At 54.2% G+C, this 18,324-nt stretch overlaps 1 protein-coding gene across 2 annotated transcripts; it reads right to left on the bottom strand.

Annotated features, from left to right (window-relative positions):
* Positions 1-276: 276 nt before the first annotated feature.
* On the bottom strand, positions 277-17,179 carry NUAK2 (NUAK family kinase 2). 2 transcript variants are annotated; one of them, XM_036909715.2, is made up of 7 exons: positions 16,798-17,179; positions 8,618-8,738; positions 5,966-6,117; positions 5,535-5,600; positions 3,594-3,713; positions 2,938-3,070; positions 277-2,519 (listed from the first exon to the last, which is right to left on the bottom strand). In XM_036909715.2, the coding sequence occupies exons 1-7, from the start codon at positions 17,041-17,043 to the stop codon at positions 1,492-1,494; spliced, it is 1,866 nt and encodes a 621-aa protein (XP_036765610.2). In that variant the 5' UTR covers positions 17,044-17,179; the 3' UTR covers positions 277-1,491. The 2 variants fall into 2 exon arrangements, with proteins under 2 accessions (XP_036765610.2, XP_057364047.1); XM_057508064.1 differs by lacking the exon at positions 16,798-17,179 and adding an exon at positions 16,539-16,693.
* Positions 17,180-18,324: the final 1,145 nt, after the last annotated feature.

Here is an 18,324-nt window from a genome sequence, read left to right as displayed (position 1 = left end):
AAAGAGGATTTCTTGGGAAGGAGAGAATAAAGGCAGTGGGGCGGGTGCGGGGGGGTCTTCAAGCAGCGGGGAACAAAGCAGGATGGGGGAGGGGTGGGAGGCGCGGGAGAGGAGGCGGGGGCGGGGCTGTTTATGCTAAACCCAGTTCTGCCTTTAGTGCTGAAGGCCAGAACTGCAAATTGGGACTCAGCCCAGGGCTCTCCTGCCTATGATTTAACAGGGCTGAAGTGCTGATGGAGGTATAACGGGGGAGCCTTTTGGAGCTAAGAGCTGGGATTTTGTTGTATGTTTTTATTAAGCAGGTTCTCTGTTCGCCACCAGTGACAGCGCACAGGGAGGGTGTGTTGGGAGAAGGCTCCACCTTCCCGAACAGGACAACAGAGGCTATTTTCCAATCACCCGTCTTGTTTTTGATAGAGTGGTTCTTTCTGGCTACAGAGAAAGGGAAGAGGGAAGGACCGTAAGGTAGATAGAACCAGGGTGTGGAGGGAGGGACCCAGAGACCCTCTCAGGGCAGTGCGATGGGACATGCAGATTCATAAAAGGTCCCCCCATTGCCCCACCATCAGTAGGGAATCATTGCAAAAATACCTCTCTGTACACAAAACTTACATGTCATAGCGGATCTCCCCAGAACACAGTGTTCACATTATTGAAAATAGCAAGATTCACTTTTTAAAAAACACAGGGCTGAAAACTAAAAAATAAATAATGACATTCGAGGGTCCTGAAAGCCCAGAGAAATAGACATATCTGTTTTCAGTAGCAGGAGCAGCTTGGAGGCTGGAGAAGTTCAGAGTCTGAGGTCTAAGGTGGGGTCCAGGGGCATCTGGACCCTTGAGATGAAGTCCAATAGCATCCTGAGCCTTTTCAAGTCTTTTAGATTCATAGCAGCGGCTCCAGGAGGCTTGCTCCGGGTTTGGAGGATGGGAAAGGGGAGAGAACCTTTGAGGAAATAGAGGTTGTGTTCTCTTACCACTAGGATAAATGGGAGGGTCCACTCTAGGAGACCGTTCCCAGAATTCCCCAGGCACATTAGGGGATGCCACCTCTCACTGTTCATGGTTAGTGGGGACCAGAAAGCACATGTGGACAGAGTCCATCCCCACCTTGCCAAGAGGCACCACACACACCACGTACTCATAGCAGTGAAGGACATGGGCACTTCCCCATACAGGGTTCTTTCCAGAGCTGTGGTCCTACCACAAGCCCAAAAGCAGGCAGTTTGGACTCGGCCACAGGCCTTCCTCTCTGCTTCTCTGCTCTCTCTGCCCACTATCTGTTTGGTTCAACAGGGCTGAAGACACCGAACCCTAGAGACACTCCACTTGCGCCTTCCCACATCAAGCCCTCTCCAGGGCTCAACTGCACACCATCTCAGCCTTTCAGGCTGGGGTGCTGGTCCTGAGAGGCAGGGGAGAAGGCGCTCTCCCCCAGGGTGCAGCCAGCTGCATCGTAGAGCCTGCCCGGAGTGGGGCTAGCGCCTCCCCCTCAGCTGAGCTTGGAGCAGGCCCCCAGGGCCTGGCGGTAGGCCTCTGTCACCTCCTGGCAGTCTGTCAGGGAAAAGCAGCTATCCCCCAGGGGGTCCTGCCACCAGCCCCTCAGGCCCCTGCTCCCAGGGCCCTCCGCCGGGGGCTCCTCAAGCCCCATGAGGTTGTCCACAGACACGCAGCCCCGGAGCGGGGGCTCAGAAAGCCGTTCGGGCAAGTCCAGCTGGTCAAAGGACTCGTTGGACAGGATGCTGTCCTCACTCACAGCCCCCGAGGGGCGGCTGGCCCTGGCTGCAGGGCGAGGTGAGGCCAGCTCGTCCAAGGAGCCAAAGGTGGACGGGGCCGCGAGCTCCGGGGCTGCGCGGGAGAACTTGCCGTTGTGCTTGAGGATGCCTTTGCGGTGCAGCAGCAGCCCCGGGGCTTGAGGGGGCTTCTCCACGGACTCCCCGCTCACGAACACATCCCCGGCATCCAGGAGCTCCCCAGACTCGCTGGGCTCAGGGGAAGAGTAATAGCCAGACTCCCGCTGCCGAGGTGGCTTGAGGATGCCCTTCCTGGGCAGCACAGGGGCAGCCTCGGGGCCCTCCTGTGCCTGCTCTGAGGAGGTCGACGCTTTCTTGAGAATGCTCTTTGGCAGCCTGAGGGTGCCCCTCCCAGGGCGAGGGGGTGTGTCATCAGCTGGGTCCCCCTGGAGAGGCTGCGCCATGTCATTCTCTTTGCGTGACTTCTTGAGTGAATGCTGGCGCTCCAGGCCGGGGCTGATGCCCCCTCCCCCCAGTGTGTGCTGCCTGAAGAAGCTGCGCACCTTGGCCCCGTTCTCCAGGAGGGGGCGGGAGGACCGCCGGAGCCAGTCAGCCATGGAGGCCCAGCCAGAGTCGCTGCCAGGGTGCCCGCTCTCGTGCAGGGCCTCCTGCTCCCCCACACGGGTGGTGTAGCCCCAGTTGACCCACCAGTGACTGGCCACATCCTCCAGGGTGGCTCGGCGGGTGGGGTTCACCATTAACAGCCACCGGATCAGGCCACAGGCGTCTGGAAGACAAGACTGGGGGCTTTAGATTGGCAGCCATGAGAATGGTCACCCCGCACACCCCCCTCACTGTCTTACCCCTATTTGTGGGAAGACACTGCTCACACCTGTGTCACTTCTGGCCACTCCCACCTAGGGCTCCGTAAATGCCACATGCCGCAGCCCGGTCCACCTCCCCACTGCCTCCAGATCTTCTGGAAGCTGCCAACTTTCTCTTCTGTCCCCCGACCCCTCAGGACTATGGCGCCATCATTAGCTTTGCTGCGTTAGTGTGCACCTCTTCCTCCTCGGAGGTCACGGACACCAGCGGCAGCGTGGAAGGCACCCTAACCTACATGTTACTGCTGCCACTGCTAATTCCAGCCTCAGCAATCAGTGACACTCGGCGCCTGGACGGGAACACCCACACCTCTCACTCACCAGAGGGCTTAGGTGGCTCCCGGTAGGCCCCATCGCTGATCTGTTTCACCAACGTCTTATGGTCCTGCCCGTCAAAGGGCATGGTGCCATGCACCAGGATGTACAGGAGAACGCCCAGGGACCAGCTGTCCACCTGAGAGAGGCAGATGGTCAGCAAGGATGCCCGGGAGCCACAGGCTCGAGGGCTTCCTGACTTGCCTTCAATGCTACAGAACAAAGGGGTACATGTGGGAGAGGTCAGAGGCCAGCGCACCTGGGGACCACCTCCCTCCAGTCCCCAGGAGCAAAGGGGTGATGCTGCAAAAGGGACTGAGGGCCACGGGGAGAGGTGGTGTTAATCGCCACCCTTGGGAGGGGCAGCCACAAATAGGAGCAGTGACCAGGCCATACCTCTGGGCCAGGGAGGTGCCCGGAAAGCTAATGGGCACTAGGAAGGGGAGGGGCACAGAATGGCCTGGGGGTCAGGAGACTTAAGTTCTTGTCCCAGTTTGGCCAGCCCTGGCTAGAGACCCGGCGAATCACTCCTTTTGTGGGGAAGGGGCTGAGTTTTGTGCTCTGAAAAAGGGAGTAACAAGAAAACTAGCCCACCTATCTCACAGGATCTAAAGTCACAGTAAATGGGGGAGGCAGGCTGGTGGGGGAGGGTGGACACTCACCTCTGGGCCCGTGTAGGGCTTCCCGTTAACGATTTCGGGCGAGGCATAGAGGGGGCTCCCGCAGAATGTCTGCAGGAACTTCCCTTGGTGGTAGAGGTTGGAGAGGCCAAAGTCAGCGATCTGCAGGATCGGGTCAGACACGCACAGGAGGTCAGCCAAGGCCCGGTCATTCCGCATCTCTCAGCCCACCCTTCCCCAGGTCTTGGGGCAACCTGGGCTCCAGCAGGAGGTAAAGATGCCCATGACCTCTACCCCACAGTGGCCACTGCCAACATAGCTCAGGCCCTGCAAGAGCCCAGAGGAGGTCGTGTTGATGAGGGACACCCAGGCAGAGTGTGTGGGGGCTCCAGGTCCTCAGGTTCCCCCGGCCCCTCGGCTCATGCACCATGTGGCTCCAGGATGCTCCTGCCTACATACATCCCCCTGATCGAGCAAGCCCCCTACCCTGGAGAAGCCTTCTTTCACCCTGAGATTAACTTCTCCCACGATGCCCTACTATTCCCAAAGGGTCACCGTCACCCCAGCTCCCCAGTTCTGCCCCTGCTACTGTTGTGCCAATATACTCCCCGCGCTGACTTCCTTCTGCCCCCATCCCTCCTGAGGCTCCTAGCACAGGTGTGGCCCACAGGGACTCAGTGGATCCCGACCGACTAAGGGTCTACCAGAGGGAGAGGGAGAGCCGCCTTCCCACGGCAAGGCCACAGCCCCGTTACTCATTAACCACACAAGGCTTGGGCTGCCTTTTCTAGCAAAGGGCTCCTCTCTCTGCCCACACTTGGGCAGGACTGTGGTGGCAGGAACCTGGAGTCAGCCCAGGATAGCTGAGAAGCAACAGTGAGGCCAAAATAAAGATCGGGGCTGCAGTTACCACCCCAGAAGGGGACTCTTCCTTCGGGATACCCTGAGCCATCCGACACCGAGGGCTCAAGAGGCCCAACGCCATCTTCTTGCTCCCAGGAGAGACCCTTTCCCCAGAGAGGCTCAAGCCAGTGTCTTTGCTGCTCCTGGCCTCTCACCCCTAGCAGAGGGTCATGTGTGCCCAGGGTGGGGAGGGGCTGTTTATGAAACTCTGGCTCCTTCGTTTATGGTTTTATTGGCCTCTTATCAAGTAGTTACCAATTGAAGCCCATAAAGAGGCAGATGATAGGTATAGATGAGAAAGTTCGTGCCTGTCCGGGTTGTGCAGGTTTATTGGCTCTGGCTTCCCTGCCCTTGATCAGCATCAAAGAGAGCCCCACCTGCTTTCTGAGAATTGGCTGGGTAAGGGGAATGAACTCAGAGCCAGGGCACCTCAGGGCATGGGTTAGGGGCCACTCGAGAAGGGACTATGTCCTGGGTTCAGGAAGATTCAGAGGAGCATCCAATGGCAGAGTCAGAGCACCTCCCCAGGTACCTGCAGGGCCAGCCCTTGCCTTCTCTGCCTTACAGCCCTACGATCTAAGTGTATCTCGTCAACAGGAACCTAGATTTAACTACTTAGCACTGGCATTGTGCAGCTGCAGGAAGGTGGTGCTGGAGTGCTCGGTCTGCGAGGAAACGTGTTGGAGGGCTGCTTAAATGCAGCAGACTGAAGCGCACATGCCCTGTGCACGTGCACACATACTGGGGAGGGCTCAGTCCACAGCTCTCTGGCTGACCCTATATCTAGACATCTGTCAGCCTTGTGACATCAAGAGCACGGCTCAGGGAGTCAGGCCCAGGCTTATCCACATGCTAGCCATGGGACCTTGTGCAAGTCACCCCTTATCTTAAGGCCTCACTCAGTTTTCCATCCACAAAATGAGGCACCAGAGAGAATGATGGCCGAGGTCCCTACTGGTATAAGTCTGAGATTTGCTCCACTCCTTCTGGAACCCCGTAAGGGCTTAGAGAGAAATGCTTGGCTAGGGAGAGTGCAGACAGGCTGCGGTGGGAGGCTCCGGAAATAACAAGTGGGCTCACCTTGATATTCCCATTGGCATCTAAGAGGATGTTCTCCAGCTTGAGATCCCGATGCACAACCCTGTTCTGGAAGACGGAGAGAGAAGGAGCATCAGGGGAAGGTCACCAGGGAGGGAAGGACATGAGGGTCTAGCATGGAAGTGGGATAGTAAACACGAATTGGGTGGACTCGGCGTGAGCATAGGTAGGCTGGGGATACCCATCTTTACTGGCAAATAGCGCAACAAATCACAGGCCTTCCACCCCTAGCCAAGAGGCTTGAAACCAGAGACAGCAACATTCCCTAGGCTGAGTGTGTTCAAAATCAAATCTGGCTTCTGCTTCTGTTTCCCTGTGTGATCCTGGATAAGTCACAGAATCTTTCTGGTGCAAACCAGCCCTGGAGCCCCAGGGACCCCCAAAGAACAGGGCTGGGGCAGGTGGGTGCCCACCTGGTGGCAGTAGTGCACGGCGGAGACGATCTGCCGGAAGAAATGTCGGGCATCGTGCTCGCTGAGCGGCTGCTGCTCGCTGACGTAGTCATACAGGTCACCCCGGCTGGCGTACTCCATGATGATCACGATCTTGCTGTTGTTCTCAAACACTGGCCAGAGCAAGGGGGGAATGTCAGGCCCCTCCAGTGTGCGCTGCTGGGGTCATATACTCACTCCTCCCTGGCCCCAAACCAGACAGGACCTCCCTCCAGGGATGTCTGCTATTGGGCAGCAAGGTGGCCAGGAGTGGCAGAAGGGCGTTCGAAGCCTTCAACATTCTCCTGCAGGGGAGAGTTAAGGTCAAGGGAACTGGCTCACTCTTCCTCTCCTTGGAAGTTTGGGCTTTTGAGGATTTTTAAGACTACCCTGAAAATTCCCAGGAAGGCAGAGAAACGTCAGTGGATGAGAATGAAAAGTCAGGCTCTGGGGTTCAGGATCTGGTACTATTTTGCCTTGTGACCTTGGGCATATCTCTTGTAGCTACATCAGTAAGAATGTAGGTTTGGAACTGGCTAGCTGGGTGACCCTGGCAAGTTAATCAACCAGGGTGTCCCAGTTGCCTCATTTGAAGAGGATAATAATGGTTACCTCACAGGGCTGGAGTGAGAAATGGATAAACGTCATTGACAGCTCGGGCTAGCTGAGCAAGTTAGCATAGGGTTTGACATATAAGCAAGCACTCAATAAACGGCACCTACTGTTATATTTACTATTAGCATTCTCATGCATAAACTTAAAAAATAATGCCCATAATAATGCCTGCCTTGAGGATCAGGAGAGGAATAAAAGTATATGAAAAGTGGTTTGTGAACTATACAGGAATGCAGAGGGCTGAGATATTCATCACCCTCACATCTTGGAATCCTGTCCACAGTATCCAGGCCAGTGCCTGTACACAGAAGCAATCAACAAATATTTGGTAATTACGTGACTGGCCAGGCTCCTGGCAGTCAGCTTGCCCCAGCTGGCTCATCACCCTGTGTAGGAAAGGCCTTCCTTCCCCATCTAGCACTGTTCTAGCTCCAGCCCCCTGGAAAGGTAGGGAAGGACTGGCTCACCAAACTGGCCCTTCAGCCGGGTGTGTGTCAGAACACGCACGTCCATGACATTGCGTCTTTGTGTCAAACGGGTCCTAGGAGTTTGGCTTGCTCGGCCAGCCTCAGAGTTATTGGTGTTTAGTCTGTGAGAAGTTGCTGAGGGAGGAGGCTTCTCCCAAGACGAGTCATGGCTCCCGGGCAGTGACTCGGAGGACTGCTTTTTCCCAGGCAAACGTGAGTGGATGGCCCTCATGGGGGCCCAGTCCCCTGGGGGTGCCTCACTGAGACTCCACCCCTCTAGTTCTTCATTCCTGTGCAGGGGTGCATGAAATTTTCGTGTAATGAAATTGGGGATCAAGAGCCAGCCAGTGCACATTCTGAAGAACAGCTTCAGGATTGGAGCTTCCCCCTAGTTCATGAGTCTTAAAGTCCGTGGGCAGGATGGGCATGGGTCTGCAGGAGCCCTGCCAGACATGCAGTCACCGTGATTACGTCTACTGAATCTGTAGGTGCAGGAGAAGCCACACCCTGAGCCTCCAAACTCAGTCCCCAGACCTGACTAGAGATGTGGGTGTGGGGGAGAAAACACACACACACACACACACACACACACACACACGCAGACTCTGCCCAATCACAAGCTCAGCCTGGCTTAACCAATACTGCCACCTGCCCACTCTTCCCTGGGGGAAATACACGGAGATACAATTAGCCTTCTCAGCCACCTGCCTGGGCTCCTCATGGGACAGGCTCAGACCATGGGGCTGTGTCAGTGACTCCCTAGTCTTGCTCTGAACAGAACCCAAGACAGAGGGCTTCTCTCTTACTTCCCACCAGAGATATCCGGACAGAGGGCAAAGCCATAGGCTTGCTCCTTGTTTCCCAACTCCTCGGTAATTATGTAAAGGCTGGAAGCAGACAGATGTGTGTGGGAGTGTGCTCCCCCTCTCCCGCATCACCATCACTTGCTCACTCTGTCGTCTGGGTCACAGGGAACACGGCAGCTGGAGCGGAGAACCAGCGCCCAAGTCAGAGCAGGAGGCAGCCGAGAGAGACAAGGGGGCGAGGCAGTAGCCGGCGCCGTGGCGGGAATGACGCCGAGTTCAGGTCAAACACTAGGAGCCTGCCTTGTAGGATGTACTGTAAGACTAACAACACACAGCTGACACAGGCTCAGGCCTAGGGATGTTCCCCCAGGTTGCTAAGGATCCCACTGGCTTGGGGAGGTGGTGTTCAAGCATGGAAAACGTAACAGTAACAAGAGAAGAGCCTATGACCCCTTGATTTCTTTTTAGGAGCTAAGCACTTGCTGCTGCTGAATTGGATCTTTGCAACCACCCTGTGATGTAGGTGGTGGGATTATTCTGGCTTACAAATGAGGCACTGAGGCCCACCCAGAGATTAAATGAATTAGTCATCCAAAGTCATACAACTGCGTTCAGATCCAGCTTCTGCCTGACTCTAAAGCCTGCGTCTTTTTTACTTCTTTGTGTTATCTGTTTTGACTCTCTCTCTCTCTCTCTCTCTCTCTCTCTCTCTCCCCCCACCAGCTTCAAATACGCTGCTTCTGTACCTTCATGGATGGCAATGATGTGTGGGTGGCTGAGTGATGACATGATCTCAATCTCTCGCCGAATGTGCATCAGATCTTGCTCATCTTTAATTTTGTCTTTCCGGATTGACTTGATGGCCACCTGGGAACAGAGAGAATGCAAGAGAGTGAGGAGAAAGGTCTGGCAGGTAAAGGTGAACCTGAGGACACTCTGGGAGTTCTGACCGTGCTCTGCTGGCTGTTACTACAAGCAAGGTAACAACCTATATTCATAAGGCTGATGCTTTATGATTTACAAAGCATCCCCCACAGCACACCATGAGGACGGGATCAGGCCTGTTTCGCTCACCACTGGATCCCTGATGCCTAGCATACCGCCCCCCACACGGCAGGCCCTGAACAACCATTTGTTGTCTTAGTAAATAAATTGGGCTTCACAACAACCCTGGGAGGTAGGTACAGATCATCCCTATTTACAGGTGTGAGGAAAGTGGTACCCAGAGAGTTTAAATGACCTGCTCAAAGTCATATAGTCACGAACTGGCACAAATGTGGATGACCATAAAAACAGGCTAAATGGAATAGGCAGGCACACAAGGGCAAATGTACCATTCTACTCATATGAGGTAACCAGAATAGGCAAATGCATAGGGCAGAGAGCAGAACAGAGGTTGCCAGGGGGTGGGGACATGGGGAGTTACTGTTTAATGGGTACAGAGCTTCTGTTCAGGGTGACAAAAACATTCTGGATGGTAAATTTTGTTAGGTGTATTTTACCACAAAAAAAAACTATGAAAAAAACACCAGTCTCTTCAGTGTAGCTAAGGAAGGTCCCTCCTCTAGCAACAGACAAACAAAGAGACAGTTACACAAAGTCCTGGGCTTTCCTATCTTGTCCCCAAAGGTGAAAATACCATAGAAGGATTAACCCTTCAGGCTGGTGTGTGCAGGGGGTGCAGGAAGGGTGGGGTGGGGCAAGAGGAAGTGGAGGAACAACCGTCAGCATGTAGGTTAAGCAAAGCTCTCAGAGAACAGGTGCCTCCGTGCATATGGGTGTAAGACACTGCTGGGGAGTCAGGGGACCCCCGATCTCAGAGACTGTTTTCTTCTTTGTGAAACAAACAGGCTGACTAAAATGCTGGGGGGCTCTCCTGCTCCAACCTGTGAGATGGGCCATCTAAAGGCAACCGGCCCCTCGCAGGCACTGGGCGCTGGGCAGGGGCGGGGCCGGCGTCACAGGGCTGGTCAGTTTCTGACAAGTCCCATCCAGGACAGAAATGGTAAATACAAGACTTCCTCTTCAGCGGGGGAGGGTAAATCATGAAAAATCTGAGGCCACAGACTGAGGCAAACAGCTCCTCGTTCTGTTTCCCAGGAGGGTTTGCTCCCCTCAAGGTACAAAAGGAGACAGAGAGAAGGACACCACAGTTCGAGGAGAGGGGCCGCTAATCCACCCTTTCACAGGGCTCCGGCGGCGGACAATGGCTTCCGCTCGCAGGGGCAGCGGGCGTGCAGGCCTGTGCTCCCCTTGGGACAGGAATGCGGAACCACCGTAATCCCGTAAGAGGAGCTGCTCACAATGCCAGTGGCCCGGTCACCCCGGCAACGGGCCAGGGATGGCGTGCCCTCCGCCCCGCTCCTCCCCTGGAGCTGCAGCTGTGAAAGAGGGGAGGCCCGGCTCTCTGGCCCTCCCTGCGCAGGGCAGGGAGGACAATGGCAGCAGGAGGGACGGTCACCATCGGGCCTCCAGCCCAGGGATGCCGGAGAGGCCCGCATGCTGCAGCTGCAGAGCACAAGCTGCACCTCAGGGGCGCTCTTCAGGCCGCCACCCCTTCTGCTCCAAACCACTCCAGTGAGTGAAACAGAAAAATCACGGCTTTGCAACGGGCAGTGGGTGGGGTGGGGAAGAGGGGGCTGTGAGGATTCAGCCTGGAGCACCGCTCCTGTACGCCTCCCTCTCCATACCTCTTCTCCCCCTCTGAAGGGGAGATTTTATGGGCTAATTCTTTTCTAAAATTCTGTTTTAAAAATTAAACAATAGATAAAATGCTATCAGCTCTTCAGATGAAGGGCCGCAAACATGATACCAATGGGCAGTTACAAAATAAATCATACATAAATCACAAACCTAGAAAATGAAACAAGTATCTAACAGCTTAAGATACACACAGGCAAAAACTAGGCACATCTTGGATGTACAAGTGTGTACAATGAGGTAAATCACCACAGCCTTAGGGGGAAGAGGTCAAAAGAAGACAAAGTGTAAAAGAAATGAACTATCAAAAAAAATAATAAAGGGGTCTGGGTGGTGCTAGGAGGAGTCCCCGCACGGGAAGCGGGTATACAAGTTGTATCCCGAGATGCATTTCTTTCAATTCTGGAAGCCTATCATTCTAAATCTGAATTGTAAATCCTCAATGAACAATTTCCCCTTCCTGTAAGCTCTGTTATCCCGTTATCTACTTTGGGACCCCCCCACACTTATCTATGTAAGTCCCAGGAGACCATGGCTTGGCTGGCACTCCCCAGGAAGGAACCAAATTTTATCACTGTGCCTCCATCAGTTCTCAAGCAGGTACCAGACAAGAAGAGTGATGTGTCACTGTCCCGGTGGGGGTGGGCCACCATCTCCCAACCTATCCCAGCCCCCGGGGACTGGCCCTTAGCCATTTGCTGGTTAGCCTGTCAGAGTAATGAGAGCAACAGCTCAGGCCTAGAAGGTGCTCAGAGTACAGACAGCATTCAAAAATTGTGTACTGGTGAACACACATCACAAATAAATATTTATTGGCTAAGTCATCAGGCTGAACCTTGACTGATAAGGCCAGTGCCCAGATAAGATTTTCTGCCCTTTTTTCCAGGCATGGGTGGGTGGAAAGTCAGCCTTTTGAGGACCTTTGTTCTCATCTGCAAGATAGCAGGCAACCATTCCAGAATACAAATATATTGACTAGAGCCAAGAAGAAAGGTAACGCTGGATGGGTCACCCAGATGAGGACAGCCACGTGCCTGGGGACAATTCTCGTTCGTTCTGGAATAATTATTAGTAATGCCCCTCTGACTCTCCAAAGCATCCCAGTTTAGATCATATTCTATGGCCGCCCTTCTCAGAGAGGGCAGGAAATCCAGGCACAACAATCATATGATAATGCAACTGTGAACACCAGCTGCTCAGTGGGGTGGGCGGCATGAGCCTAGGCACCTCACCCTCATTTGCCCTGTGGAGCTCTGCAACTCAAGACAGGTGATCACTTAAGTGATCTGGTTAGCTGGCCTGGCTAGTTTTAATGTCCTCATCTGAAAAATGAAAGGGCCTTCATTTTCCAAACATCTGCTGAATACCTACTGTGTGCCTGGTACTATGCTAGGTGTTGAGGATTTAGACAAAAATCGGACAGTCTGTGCACCAAGCCTCTCAGTCCAGATGGAGGACGGCAATTAAACAAATTCCCGCCTTGTGTGGTGAACGCGGCAGTTGAGGCCCCTGCCTGCCCAGGGGCTCCAGGGGCACTGCCGAGAGCTTTCTCTGCCTGGAGGACCAGGAAAACCACCTCGGGAAGAAAAATCCTTTGAATCTTGAAGGATGAGTGGGGTTTGCCAAGCCAAGGTGGGGGAGGTTAGGGAGAAGCACGAAGGGTATTCTAGGCAGAAAGTTTTGAGCAAAGGCCAGAAAGGCAATACGACTTAGCCCATGAGGATCTCTAAGCCCCATTCCAAACTCAAGCATTCTCTGTTGAGCTTTTTCTGAAATGGGTCACCTGACACTATGTTGGGAAGGTGCTAGTCAAGGACTATTATATGGATCTATTCAGAGGCCCCATGCGGTATCTATGTCCTCCTGCCTGAGCAAAATTCCTATTGATACTGGTCCAGTGATTTTCTTGCCCCTGCAGCCCTACATGCTGAAAAGGCCGCAGAGTTGATCCCCTACCCCATTTGGAAATAGCAAACACTGAAGTCCAGGAAGGTGACCGACACATCAAGGAGAATCAGCATCCAAGAGGAGGAGTGTTGCCTGGAGGTGTGGCCATCTCAGAAGACAAAAGTTCCTGCAGGTGCCCTGCCCTGCCTCCAGCTTTCTGCTTCCCACCCTGGAGAGGGAGTGCTCCCCAACCCAGCCCTGGGCCCGCCGTGCAGGACCGCCACGGGCCTCCATACCACTTACAGATATACACAAACAAACCTGAGTGACGGGTGGTGGGGCTTAATTGGTTAAACATCCCAGGGACTCAGACAAAGAATGATCTGGATTCAGGAGGATTGCAGAAAGGTTTCAGAAAAAGAGTATCTAGAGATGCTGGTTCTTGGTGCCAGGAGAGAGGGTGCAAGCTGGGCATCTCTGGGCAGAGTTATCACCAGGAGTTTGAGCCAGGGTCCTTGACTCCTCTCTGGCCTTTCACAGAACAGCTGCCGTCTGGGAGGCGGAGCAAGGAGCTGGAGTGTGACCCATTTAGATAACGGAGTTGAGGCTGGGCAGAGTGGGGGCTGGCCTGGGGGAGGCTCACTACCCCACCAAGCCTGCCAGGGAACCAGGCAGGGAGTAGAAATAGGCTCCAGGCATGAGGGGAGTCAGAGCCACCTCCCCTAAACTCCATGCTGTGCCCATCCCCTCCTTGCCACCCTCCTGCCCATTCTGCCAGGTTGCCGGGAAGGCGCTTCCCTGCCCGCCCTCTTGTGTGGTTTGGCCAGAGCCCAAGGACAAGAGTTGCCTGCAGCCTGAGCCTCCCTCCCTGCTGCTCAGCAGGGAGGGCAGGAGTTGCTGGGAGGCAGCGACATGCAGAAGCGCCCTATGGCAGCCGGGCAGGCCAGAGCCCTTCTCTGGAACAGGGGCGAGAGGAGAGAGCTGGACTTTGAACAAAGTAGAGTCCAAAGTGGTTTAGGTCAAAGAAGCTCAGCACACCCCATTCTCCTGCTCAGAGTGGTACAGACCCAGGATGGGGACCCCTCAGGAGAGGACAGGGTCTCGTCAAAGCCTGCCTTGCTGGGATAATACCACTGTGTGTGTGTCAGCTACTGTGCTGAGCACTTTACATATTTTATTTAATCCTATGAGGGCCCCACAAAATAGGAATTATTATAAACCCCACTTTACAGATGAGGAAACAGATACAGAGAGGTCACAAAGCTGGTAAGCAAGAGGGTTGGGATTTGAACCCTTGCAGTCCAACTCTGAGCTAAACAGCCTCTCTGAGGAGGTAAAAACCAGGAATGCAGCATAGTTCACCCTCCCAGGATCAACCCGTGCGGGGGTGGGGGTTCTTTCCCAGTGACTACTACCACACCCCCAACCCAGAGCCAGCTGTTGGATGACAAAGCACACCCAGGTAAAGACCCGCTCAGCTCAACGTCCAGTCCAAAGCAGCAGCACTCAGCCAGAGCCTGGGGCGGCCAAGTCAGGAGCCCACATTGCAGGCATGCCACGAACCAGATACAGGACAGGTCATGTCCCTTTTCTGGGCCTCAGTTTCTCCATCTGTCAATGAAGGAATTGACCATCTCAATCATTTTCAAATATGTTGAAATCCCACATAGCGATCCAATATATAAAAGCGACGAAGCACTCCTGCCCAGATCACTATGCACGTGGACTCCCCTCTGGCTCCTCACGGCACTCCTTCGAGGTAAGACCACCATGCAGATCACCCCAAAGGCTTCGGTGGGCTCCACCAACCCAGGGAACCCCGCAGGTGCTTTTCTCTTTAGGGGGAGGGGTGGTCAGGGAGCTGGGAGAGTCACAGGAGGAAATGTCATTTGGATAGCAGGCATGTACTCAGAGACCAGAAGATCCAGGCCAAATATTTATTTTTCCTTGGTGCCCTCCTGGAGTAGCCATTAGTCCTGCCCACCGACTCCTCCCTCCGAACAATCCCATCTGGCCCCTGCTAATCTCACCCAGGTAGGCTGGGAAAGGGAAATGTGCTAGAAAGGTGAAGAGAAGAGGGGGATGGGAGCCACCCAACAGGCTGTCCTCTGAATCTAGCCCCTGCCAGCGATCTTGGTCCATTTTGAGGGAGGTCATGGGCTGCTCCCACGCCCCTTCCCCCCAGTGAAGATCGTGAGGCACCAGCTCCGTCTCTCCTCAGGGAGGACAGTGAAGAGGCAGGCACGGGGTGGCTTGGGGACGAGAACTCTCCAAATTGAGAAACCAGTAACGCAGCAGGCAGCTGCTTTCCAAAGATGAGACCCTGAGCAAGTTCCCAGCAGAAGTACTGGGTAGTCCGTGAATCAGGGAGGCTAACGCAGAGCAGGTCCCATTCCTGCTGATCTTGGCTCCTTGCTCAAAAAAGAGGCATGAGGCCAGGGAGCACCTTCTGAATTCTCCCTGTTCTGATGTAATAAGGAGTTGGAATCCCTGCCTACAGCCACTGAAGTTTGAAAACGGAAAGCTGGGTTTATCTCATTCCAGAATCCATGAGATCCTTTCTTTCTTTCTCCCCCTTTCTTCCTCTCTCTCTCTCCCTCCCTACCTCTCACACACACACACAAGCACACAGGCAGGTACACACAAGCACACAGGCAGGTACACGCACCCACGTCTGCATGCAGTGACCCAGGTCAAGAGCCTGATGGGATCTCTGAACTTCAATCTCAGTTTCCCAGCTTCTGGGCCACCCTAGTCCTCTCAACCCAGTCTGCCCCCCCAAACAAGAGGGAGGAGCCACAAGCAGCTATTGTCCAGCTAAGCCCTTGACAAAGCCTGGGTCCAGCAGTCTCAAGCCTGAAGCCTCACCAGGCCCTCATACTTTATAGAAAGAGAAAGAAAAGGAAAGCCAGAAGTACATGATTGCCCAATAGCTATGACCTGGCAGCAGGCAACTGGGGACGGTGCCAGGTATTAGCAGGAAAAACATACTCGGTCCTATTGATGGGGCCATAATCCACCCCCTTTCTCCAGCATCCACTTTCCTTCACCAATGAAATGACTTCTTGAATTTCAAATCAGTTACTGGCTGCAAAAGCAAACATTCTGGGGAGGTAACTACTACCATAGCTAGTAAGGCAAACCCTGTGTGACCCTCTGCCCGCCGGCCCCCACCACACCAGCAAGCACCAAACTGGATTTGACAAAACAATCCCTAGACAACCTGCCCTAAAAGGCTTGTTAAAATGTAGTTTATCTGGACCCATCCTAGACATTCAGAATAAAATCCTGAGTGTGCACCCAGAGAATAAGTATTTTAAACAAACACCCTAGGTGGTTTGTATGCACAGTAAACCCACATTTGAGAGCCACTGCTAACTAACTTTTGGCAAACTTGCCATCCTGTCAGGGCTGGCCTTTCCAGATATAAATATCAGTTCTCACTGTGGGTTCTCTATGTTAGGAACAATTTAAATTCACATTTGTATCTCATTCAATTCTCACAGCAGCTTGTGAGGGAGGCTGTGTTTTATTTTTGCAGAAGGGGAACTGAGTGTACAGATAAAGTGAAGTGCTCAAGGTTGCACAGATTACTACTACTACTATTACTACTGCGGCTCACACACACATATAAGATTAACTGGACATATTTCTGAAAAGGCCCCCAGGCCAAATGGGTCTTGGGGCACAGTGGACCTTGCAACCAGAGCCCTATTCACATTTTCCAGAATAAAAAACCCATCATAAGGAAACTTTGAGTCAGTTATAGCGCCGGAAAAGACCAGTGTGTCAAGCCCACCTCTCCACCCTGAGCAGATCTGCAGGGTACGCTGGGCTGCCAGATTGTAACAATTGACCTGAGGAACTGGACACTCCAACATTCCGTGCACCACGCACGCACGCACTAAACCCCTACGAAAATCAGCGCCTTCTACTTCCTCTTTCCGTTCCACTCGACTGGAATGTCTGTTCCAAGCAAAATTCAACTTGAGTCCCATCTTCTTTAGGGAGCCTTCTCATACCACCACAGGACGCTGTTCGTCCTCTATGCACCCCGCGCCAACGGCCCGCCTCACTTACTTGACAGTCACCACATGCTGACTAGTGTTGGGTGTTGGAGGGTTCTCAGGTTCACCGTCCCAACGGTCATGGACAGATGTACCTGCGATGGAATCCCCACCACCACCACCACACACACGCAGCCTTAGCGAGGTAAAGACTGCCTGCTGGCCGCCCCACGGAGCAAGGCGCCAGCCCCCGGCCCACCTCCCACTACTCAGCGCGGGCCGCCAAGCCCCGAGCCGGCCCGCCCGGCGCCGCGAGAGGGAGCCGCACTCACCAAGCGTCCCGAGCTCTCCCGCGCCTTCTTCACCTTCCCGTAGGTGCCCTTGCCCAGGGTCTCCAGGAACTCGTAGCGGTGCCGCAGGTTGTGCTTGTGATGGTGCCGCTTCACCGCCTGCTTCTTCATCAGGGGCTTGGGCGACTTGATGAGCCCATCGGACAGGGGCCGGGCGAGCCCCGCGGCCAGGGCGGCGGCGGCCGAGGGAGCCGGGCCGGGGCGCCGAGGTAAAGCCAAGGACTCCATGGTGAGAAGGGGCGCGAGGGCGGAGGGGGTACGGGCTGCGCAGCGAGAGCTAGCGGCCGGGGCGCACGTCCCACGTCGGGCGAGGAGTCCACCGCTGCACTAGAACGCGCTGCCGGGCGCCGCATTCGGAGTTGTAATAAACGCTCCGAGCCGGAGGCCCGGGTCACGCCCCTCCCCGCGCCCATTGGTCTGTTCTCCGTCTGCGCGCGACCAGGGTCGCCCGCATTGGCTCGCCCGCGCCTCTGGCCCCGCCTCCTCCCTTTGGCGTGGTTAGGAAAGGTGTCAAAGAAGCACCTCCCACCTGTGCCCCCACCCCACCCCCGCACGCGGGTAGGGACAGGCCTGGGGAATAGGGGACGCCGACAGAGTCCGCTTGGGGGATGGTACTACTGGGGTCTGGAACCTTCGAGGAGCCTTAGAACTGCTCTTGCCTCTGAGTAGCGCTCGGTTCTGGTTAGAGCAACCTGTTAATCTTCCGAGTGTGCTCTGTTCTCAGAAAGGGGCAATGTGACAGTGCTAGAGGTCACCAAAGTATTTCTAAAGTCTGAGTAATTTGCTCCTCTCAAGTCAAAATCTATGAAGTCACTCGACCACCTCTTTAAGACCATAAGGAGAAAGGGGGGATGGAATGGTGGGGGGCAGACTCCAGCCAAGTGGGAGGGCTTGTGGAAAGCTGTTCAACCGTTCTGGGTTCACCTGTCTTCACTTAGGGCAACCTTAACGGGACCCCAGAAATGAAGTTCTAAAAAATTCTTCTTCATCAAAAAAGGTTTCCAGGGTTGAGCTGGTCCCTCAAGATGTGATGGAATTTATTAAGTATTGAAAGGAATGGAGAAAGCCAAAGAAAACCATTCACTTCAATAAAAAATGTTTATGCTCCTATTATTTAACTTGTGTCCCTAAAGCTGTAAATAGCTGCCTACTCAAGGTTTTCCTCTGTGTGGTTTAGGTGCCAGGAGGACTGGTGGTAGGTCGGAAGGTTTGACTTGGCTTTTAAGGCCTGGAGCTCTGAGTCCAGAATCCCCGTTGTGTGTGATCTGGAGTGAAATGAGAATGTCCAGAGGCTCCCTTCCTCCCTCGAAGTGTGGCATGTAAAATCAAGGGAAAAGGAACATTTTCCTTGAGTATTCCTGATAACCCAATCCTGTGAAGTGGGTATTATTCTGCTTAAGGCCACTCAACTGGTGAGAAACTGGCAGAGCTGGGATTCAGACCCCCCAAAAGGATGGTGACTCCAGTTGTGTATTCAGGGCATGCTAACGGTCTAGAAGGACTAGATCC

This window comes from Manis pentadactyla, chromosome 9 (assembly GCF_030020395.1).
Source record: "Manis pentadactyla isolate mManPen7 chromosome 9, mManPen7.hap1, whole genome shotgun sequence".
Lineage (NCBI taxonomy): Eukaryota > Metazoa > Chordata > Mammalia > Pholidota > Manidae > Manis > Manis pentadactyla.
The sequence above is the reverse complement of the archived record's forward strand: the minus strand, read 5'-3'. Positions and strand labels throughout refer to the sequence as shown.

What these genes read in the sequence shown, in the direction of transcription:
- NUAK2 (XM_036909715.2), bottom strand. Translation starts at nt 17,043, where the DNA reads ATGGAGTCCTTGGCTTTACCTCGGCGCCCCGGCCCGGCTCCCTCGGCC. An exon ending in GGGAGAGCTCGGGACGCTTG is followed by an intron (nt 8,739 to 16,797) that starts GTGAGTGCGGCT and finishes CTCTGTTCCCAG; the next exon opens with GTGGCCATCAAGTCAATCCG. An exon ending in CATCATTGCCATCCATGAAG is followed by an intron (nt 6,118 to 8,617) that starts GTACAGAAGCAG and finishes TGCTCTGGCCAG; the next exon opens with TGTTTGAGAACAACAGCAAG.